At 36.6% G+C, this 14,805-nt stretch overlaps 2 protein-coding genes across 2 annotated transcripts in view; both read left to right on the top strand.

The window, feature by feature from the left end:
• Positions 1 to 5,522, top strand: part of gbe1b (glucan (1,4-alpha-), branching enzyme 1b) — a 168,834-nt gene extending 163,312 nt beyond the window's left edge. Inside the window, exon 16 of the mRNA XM_048161402.1 lies at positions 4,061 to 5,522. Coding sequence (XP_048017359.1) covers positions 4,061 to 4,123 — 63 coding nt within the window. The 3' untranslated portion in view covers positions 4,124 to 5,522. The remainder of the gene's footprint in view (positions 1 to 4,060) is intronic.
• An 8,762-nt stretch (positions 5,523 to 14,284) lies between these two features.
• slc7a1b (solute carrier family 7 member 1b) overlaps positions 14,285 to 14,805 on the top strand; it is a 29,744-nt gene continuing 29,223 nt past the window's right edge. Inside the window, exon 1 of the mRNA XM_048160388.1 lies at positions 14,285 to 14,377. The gene's annotated coding sequence lies outside the window, so the exon portion shown is untranslated. The remainder of the gene's footprint in view (positions 14,378 to 14,805) is intronic.

Below are 14,805 nucleotides of genomic sequence, written 5' to 3'. Positions count from 1 at the left end.
GAATGAATGAGGTTTGGTTCATGCGGTTGGCCCAACTACAAGGAAAAGGGTCAATGTGAATTGAAATGATGCTCATGTTGTGATAACAGGTAAATTTAACTATAATTCTGAGCACTATAATTAAAGTGTAACTTCACCAATTTTCAACCTGCTTTGCATTGATACAATGTCGGTAGTATATGTAAATGAACAGTGTTTACTCATTCTCTGTGTTACCTGGACTGAGAAATTCATGCTTATTTGTCAGCAAAAGTCAGTCCGATGACTCAAAACACACCATCCAGTGGGCTTTTGACAGCTCTAGGGCTACAGAAAATGTTTTTTTTTGTTTGTTTTTTTTACTTGGTTACAAATGGAATTTGTAACCAAGGAGTATAAACATGAGGAAACACAAAGGCCAAATTCCCTTAATCATTCATCACAATGAGAAAAAAACAAAAAATATAGTTCTGATGTGCAGCAAAAGATTGTTGAGCTTCACAAAATAGAAAGTGGCTGTAAGAAAATACCTAAAGCATTGAAAATTCCCATTTCCACTATCAGGGCAATAATTAAGAAGTTCCAATCAACTAAAGATGTTACAAATCTGCCTAGAAGAAGATGTGTGTCTAAATCGTCCTAATGCGCAGTGAGGAGGAAAGTTTGAGTGGCCAAAGACTCTCCAAGGATCACAGCTGGAGAATTGCAGAGATTAGTTGAGTCTTGAGTCTCAGAAAGCCTAAAAAAAAATATCAAACAGCACCTACATCACCAAAAGTTGTTTGGGAGGGTTTCAAGAAAAATCCTCTGCTCTCATCCAGAAACAATCTCCAGTATATTAAGTTGTCAGACATGATTGGAACTTCAAACGTGACGAGCTTCTATGCACAGATGAAACTAAAACAAGAGCTTCTTGGCAGCAAACCCACCAGATGGGTTTGGTGCACACATGGATAAAAAGTTCCCCATGCCCACGGTTAAATATACATCTTTAATGATGTGGGCCTATTTTTATGCTGGAGGTCCTGGACATCTTGTTCAGATATATCGTATCATGGATTCTATCAAATACCAACCGATAAAAAATCAAAACCTGACCACTTCTGCTAGAAATCTTATAATGGGCTGTGGTTGGATCATCCGTCGGGACAATGATCCAAAACAAACATCCAAACCACCACAAAAATGTGTCAGTGAGCACAAAATGAAGCTTCTGCCATGGTTGTCCCAGTTCCCTGACCTGAACCCTAAAGAAAATTAGTGGAGTGAACTAAAGAGCAAAAGCACCAGCATGGAGCTGGAATCTGAAGGATCTGGAGAGATTCTGTATGAAGGAATGGTCTCTGATCTCTTGTCAGGTGTTCTCCAAACTCATCAGGCATTATAGGTGAAGACTCAGAGCTGTTTTCTTGGCAAAAGGAGGTTGCAAAAAGAATTGAATAAAAGGGTGCCAATAATTGTGGTCAACGTGTTTTGGAGAAAAAGATTTATTTCATAATGTTATTTCCTCCCCTTTAATTTTATAAATTAAAGATCAAAAGGATAAACAATGCAGATTTATTTTTAGAGTCATCTTTGATCATATTTATGAAGGGTGCCAATAATTCTGGCCACAACTGTATGTAGAATTCAAAAACTTATTAGTGACTCCGTTGGCCGTTAAGTGAACTACAGCCAGCAACTTACTGCTTGTGCTGGCACTTGCGCACATGTAACGTACTAACAACGAGTCTACACGGTACGCGAGCGGCTCAATGTGACGCGACAAAAGACAATAGAGCCCATTATAATCAGTAATGTTGTCTATGCTGGATGCAACGAGACAAATCCCCAACAGTAAACTGATGCCAAGTTCTATTTATGACATACTCCAAGCACTCGCAATACTATTTCTCGTACATCTTCAATTTGTTTATGCATCAGCATAAACAGCAGCCCTGTACCTTTAGTTTTCTTTTCAATTGCTCTTTCATGCTGATTGCAAAAAGAAGTTCTTTTGATTTACTGTCCTTGAAGCAGAAAGCGCAATACATCCTGACATTGTCCACACTTCTTGACATTACAGTACAAAATTGTTCTTTCAGCATTATCCTTAACATTGTATAAGCATTCATTTCATGTGTCATAGAACAGAAGAGAGGTTCTCAGGAGTGCGCGTAACTGTCACAACCTTTTGATTTTCCTGGAAAAAATGACCCTTCACATAAGCTTCACATTCGGCTTTGATAGACAGTCTGGGAAGTTGGAAAAGTTAAGTTTCATTACAATCTGTTCACACATTGGCAATAAAAAAAGCTATAAATACATTCGTACATATAGCCCTTTTAAGTCATTAAATTAAAACTTTTCTTGAAATACCGTTTTTTGTCATGATTCAAGCGTTTAGAAACAAAATTTATGAGATGGTTGTTGTCAGATTTCATTGGTGATTTCAAATATGAAATTTAATTGAAAGCTTGACAAACAGCTTTGGAGAATTTGATGTTTCCCCATTCAAAGAGATAGGAGCTGCACTTGGCGTTTCAAAGATGAGTGAAATGACTTGTCTTAAAGGTGCCGTAGAACGTCTTTTCAAAAGTAAGTCTATAATATAATATAAGTCTAAGGTGTCCCATGAATGTGTCTGTGAAGTTTCAGCTCAAAATACCCCATAGATTGTTTTTATTCATTTTTTTAACTGCCTATTTTGGGGCATCATTAAATATGCGTCGATTCAGGCTGCGGCCCCTTTAAATTCTCCTGCTCCCCGCCCCCAGAGCTCGCGCTTGCCTTAAACAGCATAAACAAAGTTCACACAGCTAATATAACCCTCAAAATGGATCTTTACAAAGTGTTCGTAATGCAACATGTCTAATCGCGTAAGTATGCTATTTATTTGGATGTTTACATTTGATTCTGAATGAGTTTGATGGTGCTCCGTGGCTAAAGCTAACATTACACACTGTTGGAGAGATTTATAAAGAATGAAGTTGTGTTTATGAATTATACAGACTGCAAGTGTTTAAAAAATGAAAATAACGTCAGTCTTGTCTCCGTGAATACAGTAAGAAACGATGGTAACTTTAACCACATTTAACAGTACATTAGCAACATGCTAACGAAACATTTAGAAAGACAATTTACAAATATCACTAAAAATATCATGATATCATGGATCATGTCAGTTATTATCGCTCCATCTGCTATTTTTCGCTATTGTTCTTGCTTGCTTACCTAGTCTGTTGATTCAGCTGTGCACATCCAGACGTCCTGCCCTTGTGTAATGCCTTGAACATGAGCTGGCATATGCAAATATTGGGGGCGTACATATTAATGAGCCCGACTGTTACGTAACAGTCTGTGTTATGTTGAGATTCGCCTGTTCTTCGGAGGTCTTTTAAACAAATCAAATTTACACAAGAAGGAGGAATCAGTGGTGTTTGAGACTCACTGTATGTCATTTCCATGTACTGAACTCTTGTTATTCAACTATGCCGAGGTAAATTCAATTTTTAATTCTAGGGCACCTCTAAAGGGACTTTAAAAAACTCTGCAATGGTATAATAATAAAAACACCACATAGACATATAAACAACATTAAAAGCTTGATTTTCACCACAAGGGGACTTTAAGTTTTCATCTGTTGTTTGCTTGTATGCAACAATTTAAATTGCAACAATACTGTTATTTTTTCAGTAAAATTAAAACCTTTTAATTGTTTATGTACAAAAGAATTGTAGAATTGTATCTGTGTCCTTCCTGCTATTTGATTCTACACAGCATAGTGTTTTCTCTTTCCATAGTGAGATGAGATGGAAAATGATTCTCTTTCTTTTAATGTTGATAAAGATTGATAAAGATTTTTTTTTTTTTCATATTCACATCCATTCTGCACATTTTCACCTCGTGAATGTGAAAAATACATGCAGATTCCACTTGGGCCTAGTCATAGCTGTGATGTAACTTTGGCTTGAAACTTTTCACATTCCACAGTGCTTTAGACATTGACACTTTTTTTATGTTATGCATTGTTTCAAAATGCCTCAAACAAATGCTGAGTCCCTTTGATCTCTTTCTGTCTTTGGCTGTTCCACTCTCTCAGGTTTACATTCCCTGCAGAACCGCTATTGTTCTGGCCAACGAGGAAATCGATTACTGCTACTGAAACACAATCAGCGATTCACCGCGAGATGGAAAGCCAGCACGCTTCTGTGACTCAACCTACCTCCATTCACTGCGTGTTTGCCATCATCCTTTAGAAACCACACATTTTTCCTGTGAACTGCCACCGAACTCAATTGAGTACAAGATGTCATGAATACCTGAATGGCATTTCTGTTCAGGTAACTTTTCCTGTCATTGTCCACACATTGATTATTAAAGAATTAGTTCTTCAATATCCCACTGCTCTAACCTAGCTAAACTTTAATCATCAAACCCCAATATTTCCGTAAATGAAAATACAAACCGAATTTGTTTTTCAAATACCAAGGTTCATATGCTTGCATTTTGTTTATGTGTGAAATTACTATTCATTAGTGAATAATGTAGAAGTTAATAATCACTTGATGATAATTTGACTGTGGTCAGTATTATAAGCAATATTTGTCAACACTGTATTTGTAATACCGTAAATAATTATGAAAAGTCAATATAATTAATTTACAATAAGTGTGATCTGTCTGCTATTTAATTCGAATACGACTCGAGCACTTTTTGACATTCTGTGTCAGTGATTTAAGTTGTCTGTATCCATAAGTATGTGCACTGTATTAATTCGTCCAAGTTCGAAAGATCATGATGTATTGATTACATGTCAGTTTCATACTGAGCTCAGTTAAATTATATATTTTTAATACATTAACTGTGTGTAAAGTCATAAAATCTAAGTTATAAATTCTGACAGGCTGTTGTTCAGTGCCTTCAAAATGTTTCACTCATAACCAGGTTTTGATGAATATTAATTTCACTTACTAAATAAGAAATTATTTTTTATTAATTTAAAATATTAAAGCTGTTGATACGAGATAATATAGCTTAGAAGACATCTTAGAGAATGTGCCAACTCACTGTCATAAATTCATGTTTTATAATGTATCTTCCACTTTCTTTTCACTGACCACAACTTTTGTAGTTCTGATAGAGGTCCAAAAGTAAGTCTGTGTTGAAATACATCAGAATTATTATTATTATTATTATTATTATTAACCTTGAAGCTTGTCATCAAAGCATCGTAGGAGACTCATTTTGCCCTGTCTTTTTGTTTTGTGGTTCAAAGAATCCAAAATTGCCCTTAATGAATTTGATGCTTGCAGTAATTTGTAGCACAATCTGTTATACTGAGAAAAGGCTTTTCAGAAAGCGTCTTGAATAAAGGTTCATCCTGACTGCTTATTCTGCACGGTTTTTGTTATTTTGAAAATACAGCAGTTAATGTCGCGTCAAATTCAAAAGTTTGGAAGGTCCTCGTGATGGTCAAGGTATGTTTGTGTGCAATGTTAAACACTGTGCTATTTGTGTGTGAAAACCATATTAACCTGAAATAAAGCACTTCTAGAAAGAAAGAAGGACTGCTGGTTTCTTGCTCTTATAGAGCTCAACAGAGTTTTGGAAGTAAAATTGCATAAAATTCTCAATTGCTGTGTAAAAATTGTGCACTGAGTAGGAACTACATTTGAATTTACTTTGCAACTTAAAAACGTACACTCTATGTAGTATGAAAATCGGACGTACTACATCCACCTTGTTACTGTTGTTAAATGTTGTTCACTTCCATTCATAAATCCCCTCCTGTGGCCTCATGGGATAGTAAAGTGTCCATCGAATGCACACTTCAGAATCTCGCCGAAAGTAGTAGGTCATCCGTGGACTGTTTTTCAAATACTATGTATTCAGACATACTACTCTTTTTGCCGTACTGTTGTCGCATACTAGTATTAAAGGATTAGTTCACTTTCAAATAAAATTTTCCTGATAATTTACTCACCCCCATCTCATCCAAGATGTTCATGTTTTTCTTTCATCAGTCGAAAAGAAATGAAGGTTTTTGATGAAAACATTCCAGGATTTTTCTCCTTATAGTGGACTTCAATGGCCTGCAGATGGTTGAAGGTCAAAATTACAGTTTCACTGCAGCTTCAAAGGGCTTTAAACAATACCAGACGAGGAATAAGGGTCTTATCTAGCAAAACGATCGGTCATTTTCAAAAAAAAAAATGTAAATGTATATGCTTTATATAAACAGATGATCACCTTCCAAGTTCTTCCGGCAAAACCGCACTTTCGTATTCTTCAAAAAGTTTACGCTGTATGTCCTATGCCTTCCCTATTCAACTTACAGAAAAAAATGAAACTGCTCCGTAATTAGAATACGAAAGTGCGGTTTTCCACTATAAGGAGAATAACCCTGAAATGTTTTCATCAAAAAACTTAATTTTTTTTCGACTGAAGAAATAAAGACATGAACATCTTGGATGACATGGGGGTAAGTAAATTATCAGGAAATTTTATTTGAAAGTGAACTAATCCTTTAAAGTATTTGATTTCAGACGCAGCTATTTTTTAGCATTTAAATTGGCATTTTAGTTTGCTGTTAGCATGAAAACAAGCTCAAGAATGAGCAAACATATTTAACCAATGACCTAATTGAGTCAATCTCTCTTTACGAAAAACTAGTCGAGTATATTGTTGATTCTTCATGGGATGAGTAGATCATTCCCTCATTAAATGTAGTACAAGGTATCTGTTTTCTATTTCTCAAATATATTTTTGATTTGAATCATTTGGGATTTGTGTCTTGAAGCGGGTTGGTTTAGCTTAAAAGACTTCACTGAAATGTGGAGAAAATAAATGTTATTTAATTAATGACAACAACATTAGATATCATACATATTCATTAAGTGTATAATTTCACCAGAAGATAAAGTAACAAACATAGCTATACTCTACGGGTCCCATTTAGTGATATGATGAGGTGTTTCACATCATAGTTATTACTAAATTATATTTTAGCACATATTATTATATCAAGACGCAATCATTGTACGTACTAGTACGGAGCCCCTAAAGGGACATGGTAATGAGATAGGAGTTCCCCTGAGAAACTTTGCATTCGCTCTCAAAGAACTCAACAATTTTGTGAGCGAATACAAAGTTTCTTGAGAGAATGCAAATATATTGACATAAACGTTTTCCTCCCATCTTTTTTTCCATTAGCATGTCTCTTTAGGGCAGGGGTGTCAAATCCTGCTCTTAGGGGCCGCTTACACGACAGTTTTTAACTAAAAAAAGGAAAACTTTTTATCGGTTTTGGCTGTACATTTACTCGACAACAGCGTTTTGGCGGCCTGAAAACACAAGCGTTTGAAATAGTTTTTTAAAGTGCATGTTTTTGAAAATGATACTGTTATCATCTCTGTGTAAACAACAAAAACTTCAATTTGTGATAATGATGGCGTCATACACGTGTATTACATGTTCAGTCTATAGGCGCATAATGTTTCTTTACAAAGTGACATCTCCTGAGGTAGATAATCGCCTGTTTGTCTGTATGTATGTGCTTTCACAGTCATTGATCACAGGCAAATTTGCACTGAGAGCTTGTCAGGTTTAATGCAGTGATTGTATATAGTGATGTTTAAAAAGGCTTTGTCAGTGACAGTGACATCTTTATCACTGAGATTAACAGATCAAGTCTCTAAAGTGCTCGAAAACAGATAACAAACCACATCCTCACACATTGATGTACTTATTTAAGGCCTTTAGCTTACTCTATTAAAGTGTTATGCAACTCGCCAGTGCATGTTTATTTTGAGTAAGATTTCTTGTGGTAATTTATGGAAACCCATTTCAGCTCAAAAGTAAAATGTAATTGTGAGATAAAGTTATTCTTATTCATTATTCAGCTGGAGACAGTTCAATGTTGATTCAGTTCAGTTCAATAACTGTGAAGTTCATCAAGTGAAGTTTACCTAGAGATTGTAGACCAAGTTGCAAATGTGAGACATAGTCACATTGCGAGATATAAAATTACAGTATACAATATAAATATAAAATATAAAATAAAATATAAATTCATATTTTGTGATATAAAGTCACAATTGTGAGATTTAAAGTGATATAAAGAGATATAAAATCACAAATATGAGAAACCGAGTCACACTGTGTTGGTGGTAACACACAAGTAACAGTACGTAATCAGATTACTTTTTCAAGTAACTAGTAAAGTAACGCATTACTTTTAAATTTGAAAGTGGAGAGGTGTTGTGTGCGCTGTGTAAACAGACTAAATGTGAGCATTTACTCATCTCACTTGAACAAAAAGATTCCGTATTCATCAAAATAAATAAAAACAGTGAAATGCAATATGCTAAATAACACAAATATACTTTGTATTTAATCTCACTATAAAGACAAAAATGTATTTGCTGCAGACCTTCAGTGATCCAATTCAACTATAATAAGCTAAAATGACTTACGATAAACAACACATTTCTCTTTTTTTCCTGAAGTAAGAGTGTTGAACTTCCTTCTCCTGTATCCTATTCTTCTGCAGTCCAGAATGGCAGCACAGGTGAAAGGTTTGTTTGATTTGAGCCCTCTATTGTAAAGGTGTAAATTTGTATTTTCTTTTGCGTTTGTACTTTTGGTGTGAAAGGGACTTTTCATTTGCCAAGCCCAGCCCAGGTGAGAAAAAGTAACATAATGCATTACTTTCCATAAAAACTAATGCAACAAGTTACTTTTTTTTAAGGAGTAACACGATATTGTAACTCATTACTTTTAAAAGTAACATTCCTTAACACTGGTCGCAATTATGAGATATGTATCATAAATATGAAAAACAGCCACAATTGCAATAAAAAGTCACATTCAGAGATATAAAGCCACTTTGTGAGATAAAAAGTTTTAATTACAAGAAACCATCCCAATTGTGAAATATAAAATTGCAAAAATAAGAAAAAGTCACAATTGTGAAATATTTAGTCACATTGCAAGAGATAAAGGACCCTATCATACACCCGGCACAACACAAGTGTTTTTTGCTAGTTTCAGCCCGACACAGTAATCATTTTCACTTCCTGTGCCACGTTCCTTAAATAGCAAATGCATTTGCGCCCATGGGCGTGCTGGTTTGAATCTGAGTCTGGTCTGAGTGTTCAGGTGCATTGTTGGCGTGTTGCTATTTTGAGGCAAATGAAATAGAAACCTGGTCTAAAGTCAATGCCGTTTTTTTTTTTTTTTTTTTTAGCATTAGTAATATGTGCCTATAGGCGACACTCTGCATGTTACACACACAGGGACGCGCAGCAGCACACAAACATGCCAAATATTAAAAATAAAAAGATTACAATGTAAACGATTATTATTGTGTGCATAAAGATAAAAATACTTGGAATCCCGCTTGTCCCGTAGATGGCACTTTAACCTCGCGCACGAGGAGATCCGTTTCCTCGCTAGAGAAGCGTTCAGTTTTTCCTCTGGCAAATTCCGCAATGTAAATAGCGAATTCGCCATGGCACGAGTGCAACCGGCTTTTAAAGGGAATGGGAGATGAGACTCTGATTGGTTTATTGCACGTTACACCCAAAACACACCCATTACTCATTAAGAGAATAGGGACAATGCTTTTAGACCATGTGCCTGGCCGACCATTTTTCCCATAGTTAAACTAGCAAAAGACGATTCGGACATATCCTAAGTGCACTCGCTCCGTGCACTTTAGACCATGTGCTTAGATCGTTAAAATAGGGCCCTAAGTCTCGATTACTAGAAGCAGTCACAATATGAGCTAACACAAATATGAGAAACAAATTTGCAATCACGAAATGTAGTCACATTGAAAGATATAAAGTCTCAATTATGAGAAACAGTCAGAATGTTAAGCTATAAAAACACATTTGAGAAAAAGTCGCAATTACAAAATATAAAGTCACATTGTGAGATATAAAGTCACAATGAGAGTTATAACTGTGCATTCCATTTGTCCTCAGAAGTAGGAAATTTCTAGTTCCTAGTAGGAACTTTTAACTGGAACACCCCCTCAAGATACATTGGCAAAATACCTCTTTTTTATGAGTTTGTATTCTGAAAGATGCACAACAAAGGTTTGCCTGGACGCATCCATCTTAGTTTTCTGACCTGTGTACCGCAACGCTGTCAACTCAGGTGTGACGTCATTGCCACTACAACGTCCCTCCTCCGAGGAAAATGGAACGCAGTATAAATTCTCAATTACAAGAAACACAAGTAGTCACAACGTGAGATATAAAAACACAAATGTGAGAAAGTCGCAATTAGTAATGGTATACATAAAAATCTGTGTAGAATACCAGCAGAAAAGCTGTTTGATCATTTTCCGTCGCAAAATTTAACTCCACAACCATATGGTCAGTTATTTTGTTGGCTGAGCACAAGAAAACATTCATATTCCAAACCCATCAGTTCAACATGAGTTCCGAACACCTCGTTTACCTTTATATAACACTTAAAAGGGCTTAAAATCACTCTCTGTATTGCTAAAAGCTTTGAGAGGACCACTTTGCATAAATATCTGCCTCTTCCACAAGGACCATTGTGAATTTGAAGGAGGACGTTGTGCTTAATCGTACCTTTCATCCTGACCAATGGCATTTTCATTAGAGTTCTTGAATTGAATGTGTTAATCTAAACGGGGGGAGTCAACAGGAGCACTGGGACCGCTTTGTTTCTCCCGTCTTTTTAGCTAATCAAGTCTGCTGTTCGTCATTAATCACCTCTGTGACTCTGTGGAAATCAAGAGCGACTGAAGAAAGCTGCGACCTCAGACTCCCCCACAAGGTCATGAATATGTGGACGATGGCTTTTTTAATGCTTATTATTCTTCCTCCATTTTTTGCTCTCCTTCATCCGCTCTTCCGTCTCCACTTAGTGATGCACCATGTAAATCATCTTTCATTGACACTTGTGTGATATATGTTTGGCCTTTAATGTAGAACAGAGAGATGTGCACTGCATCTATCTTCCATTTCCCTCGTGAGTCGGATAAACTTGCATTATCTCACTGATGAGCCAGCAAATGGCAGTACTAATGAAATTTCACTTGGGGTTTAGTCAGAGCTCCTGTTCCCCATGGGCTGCATTAATAGGGCTAGGGGGGCTGAAGCAACAGGGCCCGAGCAAGGAGGGGGCTGTGATTAGCTGTGGAGTAGTTTGACTGGCCATCGGAAGCACCTGAACTTTTCCCGATGAACCGATCACCAAAACCCCACCACTCCCCTACATATTAAGCGCTGTTATTTAGTGGAGCACCTGCAGGGAAACAAAGATCAAAAGCCAAGCGATGAAACGGCTATAGACCTTCTTCACAACAGCGCTATCTTTGATTTTTCAGACAGCATAAGCTGCGGAAATAAGTGATCTATACAGCTTTTTACAGAGGATGTCATTGAAAACACGGTAAGTTTATCCCTCACAGCTTCGGTTTCATACCTGTCATGGCGCTGCTTTGAATAAGGTCTATCCACCTTATTTTTCAGGTAAGTGCGGTAAATTTGTAATTTTAATGTGTCTGGCTTCCGGTGTCATTCGTTTAGTTATTTTTAGCTGTACAAAACAGCTCGTTATGCTGCTTGATATTGCATTTCTTACCACAGTATTTAATATATTGTCTTAATAATAAACGGCGTCGACATTTTTCTCTATTTATCTGCGGTTATATCAAAAAAGTTAAAGGTTTAGTTCACCCAAAAATTAAAATTGTCATTTATTACTCACCCTCATGTCGTTCTACATCTGTAAGTCCTTTGTTGATCTTCAGAACACAAATTAAGATATTTTTGATCAAATCCGATGGCTCAGTGAGGCCTGCATTGACAGCAATAACACTCCCTTTTTCAATGCCCAGAAAGCTACTAAAAACATATTTAAAACAGTTAATGTGACTACAGTGTTTCAACCTTAATGTTATAAAATGATGAGAATACGTTTTGTACACCAAAAATTACAAAATAGAGACTTTATTCCACAATATCCAGTGGAGGGCGATTTCAAAACACTGCTTAATGAAGCTTCGAATCTTTACGAATCATTTGTCTCGAATCAGTTGTTCAGAGCGCCAAATCACATGATTTCATTAAACGAGGCTTCGTTACGTAAGTGTTTCGAATCTTCAATAGTTCACCTGACTGTGGCAGTTTGATACTCCGAATCACTGATTCAAAACCTAAGATTTGTAAAGGCTACTTTTACACTGTTTCCGTGGGTTGAATCAACCCAAATTAACGTGATATTTAGCCCCTGGAATGCGAATTTTACCAGGGGAGCTCCGCCAAAAACGTGAATTTTACCCCCCGGAACGCGATTTTTACTGTGGGACCCCCCTGAAATATGATTGGGCTAGTTTTGAGGAGCAATTGGGCGGGCGAGCCGTACGCACAGCACTGACGTACTCATTTGACGCTTTCCGCTCTATTGAAGTGATGATAACCTGCGCAAGACACTTGATTTGACCTATTTGTTTTCGACACAAACGCAACATGATATGTGAACATTAAAGGCTCTGTGGTGAAGCTAGTTGAAACCAGATCGAATAGCTCCATGTAAACCGAAGTGCCGAGGTAAACTGTAGGCTTCACAACGGTACAAGATTTTCAAAACACTCAGCGACTGGACACCACTAAAAATTACCATGCAGTTACTAAAGCTGTAGAAATATGACATTATTGTTGTTGTTTTTGTTATAGAAACCATGGTAATGAGGAGCTTGGTTTTTTTCTATGCAAGAACTCTGGTAACTTTTCAAGACTAAGCTTTTTTTCTTCTGCGTAGATAGGCCTTTGTTCACTTTAACTGCTAAATATTAATTCAGTAATTAAGAACCTTGTAATATGGGCTACTGCAATATTAATATTGTTAAACACATAATAATGAATTTATTTACCTCAATTTATAGTCCCCCAGCAAAACATTAATGGGGAAACATCTGGGCCGTATTTGAGCCCCAGCCCAGGCCTGACAGAAAGAAGACCCTCTAACGGTAAAACTATTTAAAGTAAACTCCTTAAGGCAGTCCTATGTGCAAAAATTGTTGCTGTTTTTGGAAACCCGTTTGCTTTGACCCCCTATGGTGTTAATGCATTTATGCTTTTATAGTGTTTTGTAGCCTGGAATATATTTATATACAACACATTGTATCTCCTTGTGTTTATATGAATTTTTTAAAAATAATTATTCCTGTAATAAAAAAAAAGGTTGTGGCACCAAGATTGGCTACTATGAAGGAGGCCCTTGGGATTGCTATAGCTCAGGGATGTCCAGTCCTGCTCCTGGAGGGCCACTGTCCAGCAAAGTTTAGCTCCAACCCCACTTACTATAGGCTAGAAACTCCTAGGCAGGTGTGTTGAGGCAAACTGGAGCTAAACTCTGCAGGAAAGTGGCCCTCCAGGACTGAGTTTGGACACCTCTGCTATAGCCCCAGGGATATATGTGCTCTTAATGCAGGTCTTTTGTTCCCCCATTGGTTTCAAATCAATCACGTGTTGTTCAGATGTTGCAGGCCATTCTTAAAGGTTCTGTGAGGGACACTGGCTGTGGTTTGTCCTCGTATTCATAAAGGGAACCATGAATGATGCACTATTCTTTCACTGTTCGCTGGTGTTGTGCTCAGAGTTTGTGGAATAATGCTTCCATCTAGTGGTAGGAGTTTCTCAGCGGCCTGGATTTACTGGTAAAAGAGGTTTTAGAATTTTTTTTTTTATTTAAATAATAATAATCATAAAAACAAAACAAAAAAATTACAAAACAGTCTAAACTAAAGTAATGTATCACATTACTTTTCATGTAAAGTAACTAAGTAGTTAGCTACACTTTTAGAGACAATAACATTACTTTCAAAACTAACTTTCCCCAACATTGCAGTATAAATACATTAATACAAATAATATATAACAACAAAAGGTTTGAGAAAATCCAAAAAAAAAAAAAAAAAAAAGTTGCTATTAGATATATACAATAGGCTACATAATGTTTGTAATGTCCATCCAGTGTTATCAAATTGTATGATCATTGAGTATGTTCAGAATGAAGTAGCATCAGAGGGGAAGAAACTGCTGTGACAGTGATTAACTAATAAAATGGCACTCTGAAACTTGTTCACAACTTTGATGTATGAAATGTCAAACATGAGAGACTGAGAAACTGAGAGAGACAGTCACAGGTACTGTAGTGTTCCTGTCCCGATAGCCACACTTGCAGTCTTGGCACTTTACCAGTTTCCTGTATTTGGCCCAAATATTTACAACCGCATTGCGTAAAACTTTTGATTACCCAGTGTGACACACTTACAACATATACAACATGCTTGTAGTTACATGAGTTCCAGAACACGATGAATGATGGGATACACTAGCCTCAAATACCAAGTACTGTTTTGAACGAATGGGTAAGTGAAAGTTTCAAGCGACTCATAAAGACACTTGTTGCAGACTGGTGAATCGATGTAGCCTGCAGAAAGAGTACCTTGGAAAATCCCCAAAACTAATGCATGGTGATGTTTCTGTACTTTAGCTCTACTTGTTTGCATGTTTTCAGATTCTGTGCTTTTTGAAACTTGTTTATTCTCTGAACACGCTTAGAATCTCTCTCAGAACAGGCTTCTGAGTCCGCAGTTGCATACAACAAAGGAACCCTGTGTTATTTGTGAGACAGCCTACAGATGTTTTTGAGTTTTGGGGAGCCTTTTTCCAATGTCAGGCTCTGCGTAAATCAAACCATCAAAGGTTTCTTTCAACAAATTTGCAAAAATAAGTTCGCAGCAAGATGATTGCAGCTGTGAAATATACAGCTCTGTCTTACTTTACTCAATATATT

This window comes from Megalobrama amblycephala, linkage group LG16 (genome assembly GCF_018812025.1).
Source record: "Megalobrama amblycephala isolate DHTTF-2021 linkage group LG16, ASM1881202v1, whole genome shotgun sequence".
NCBI classification, from domain to species: domain Eukaryota; kingdom Metazoa; phylum Chordata; class Actinopteri; order Cypriniformes; family Xenocyprididae; genus Megalobrama; species Megalobrama amblycephala.
The sequence above is the reverse complement of the archived record's forward strand: the minus strand, read 5'-3'. Positions and strand labels throughout refer to the sequence as shown.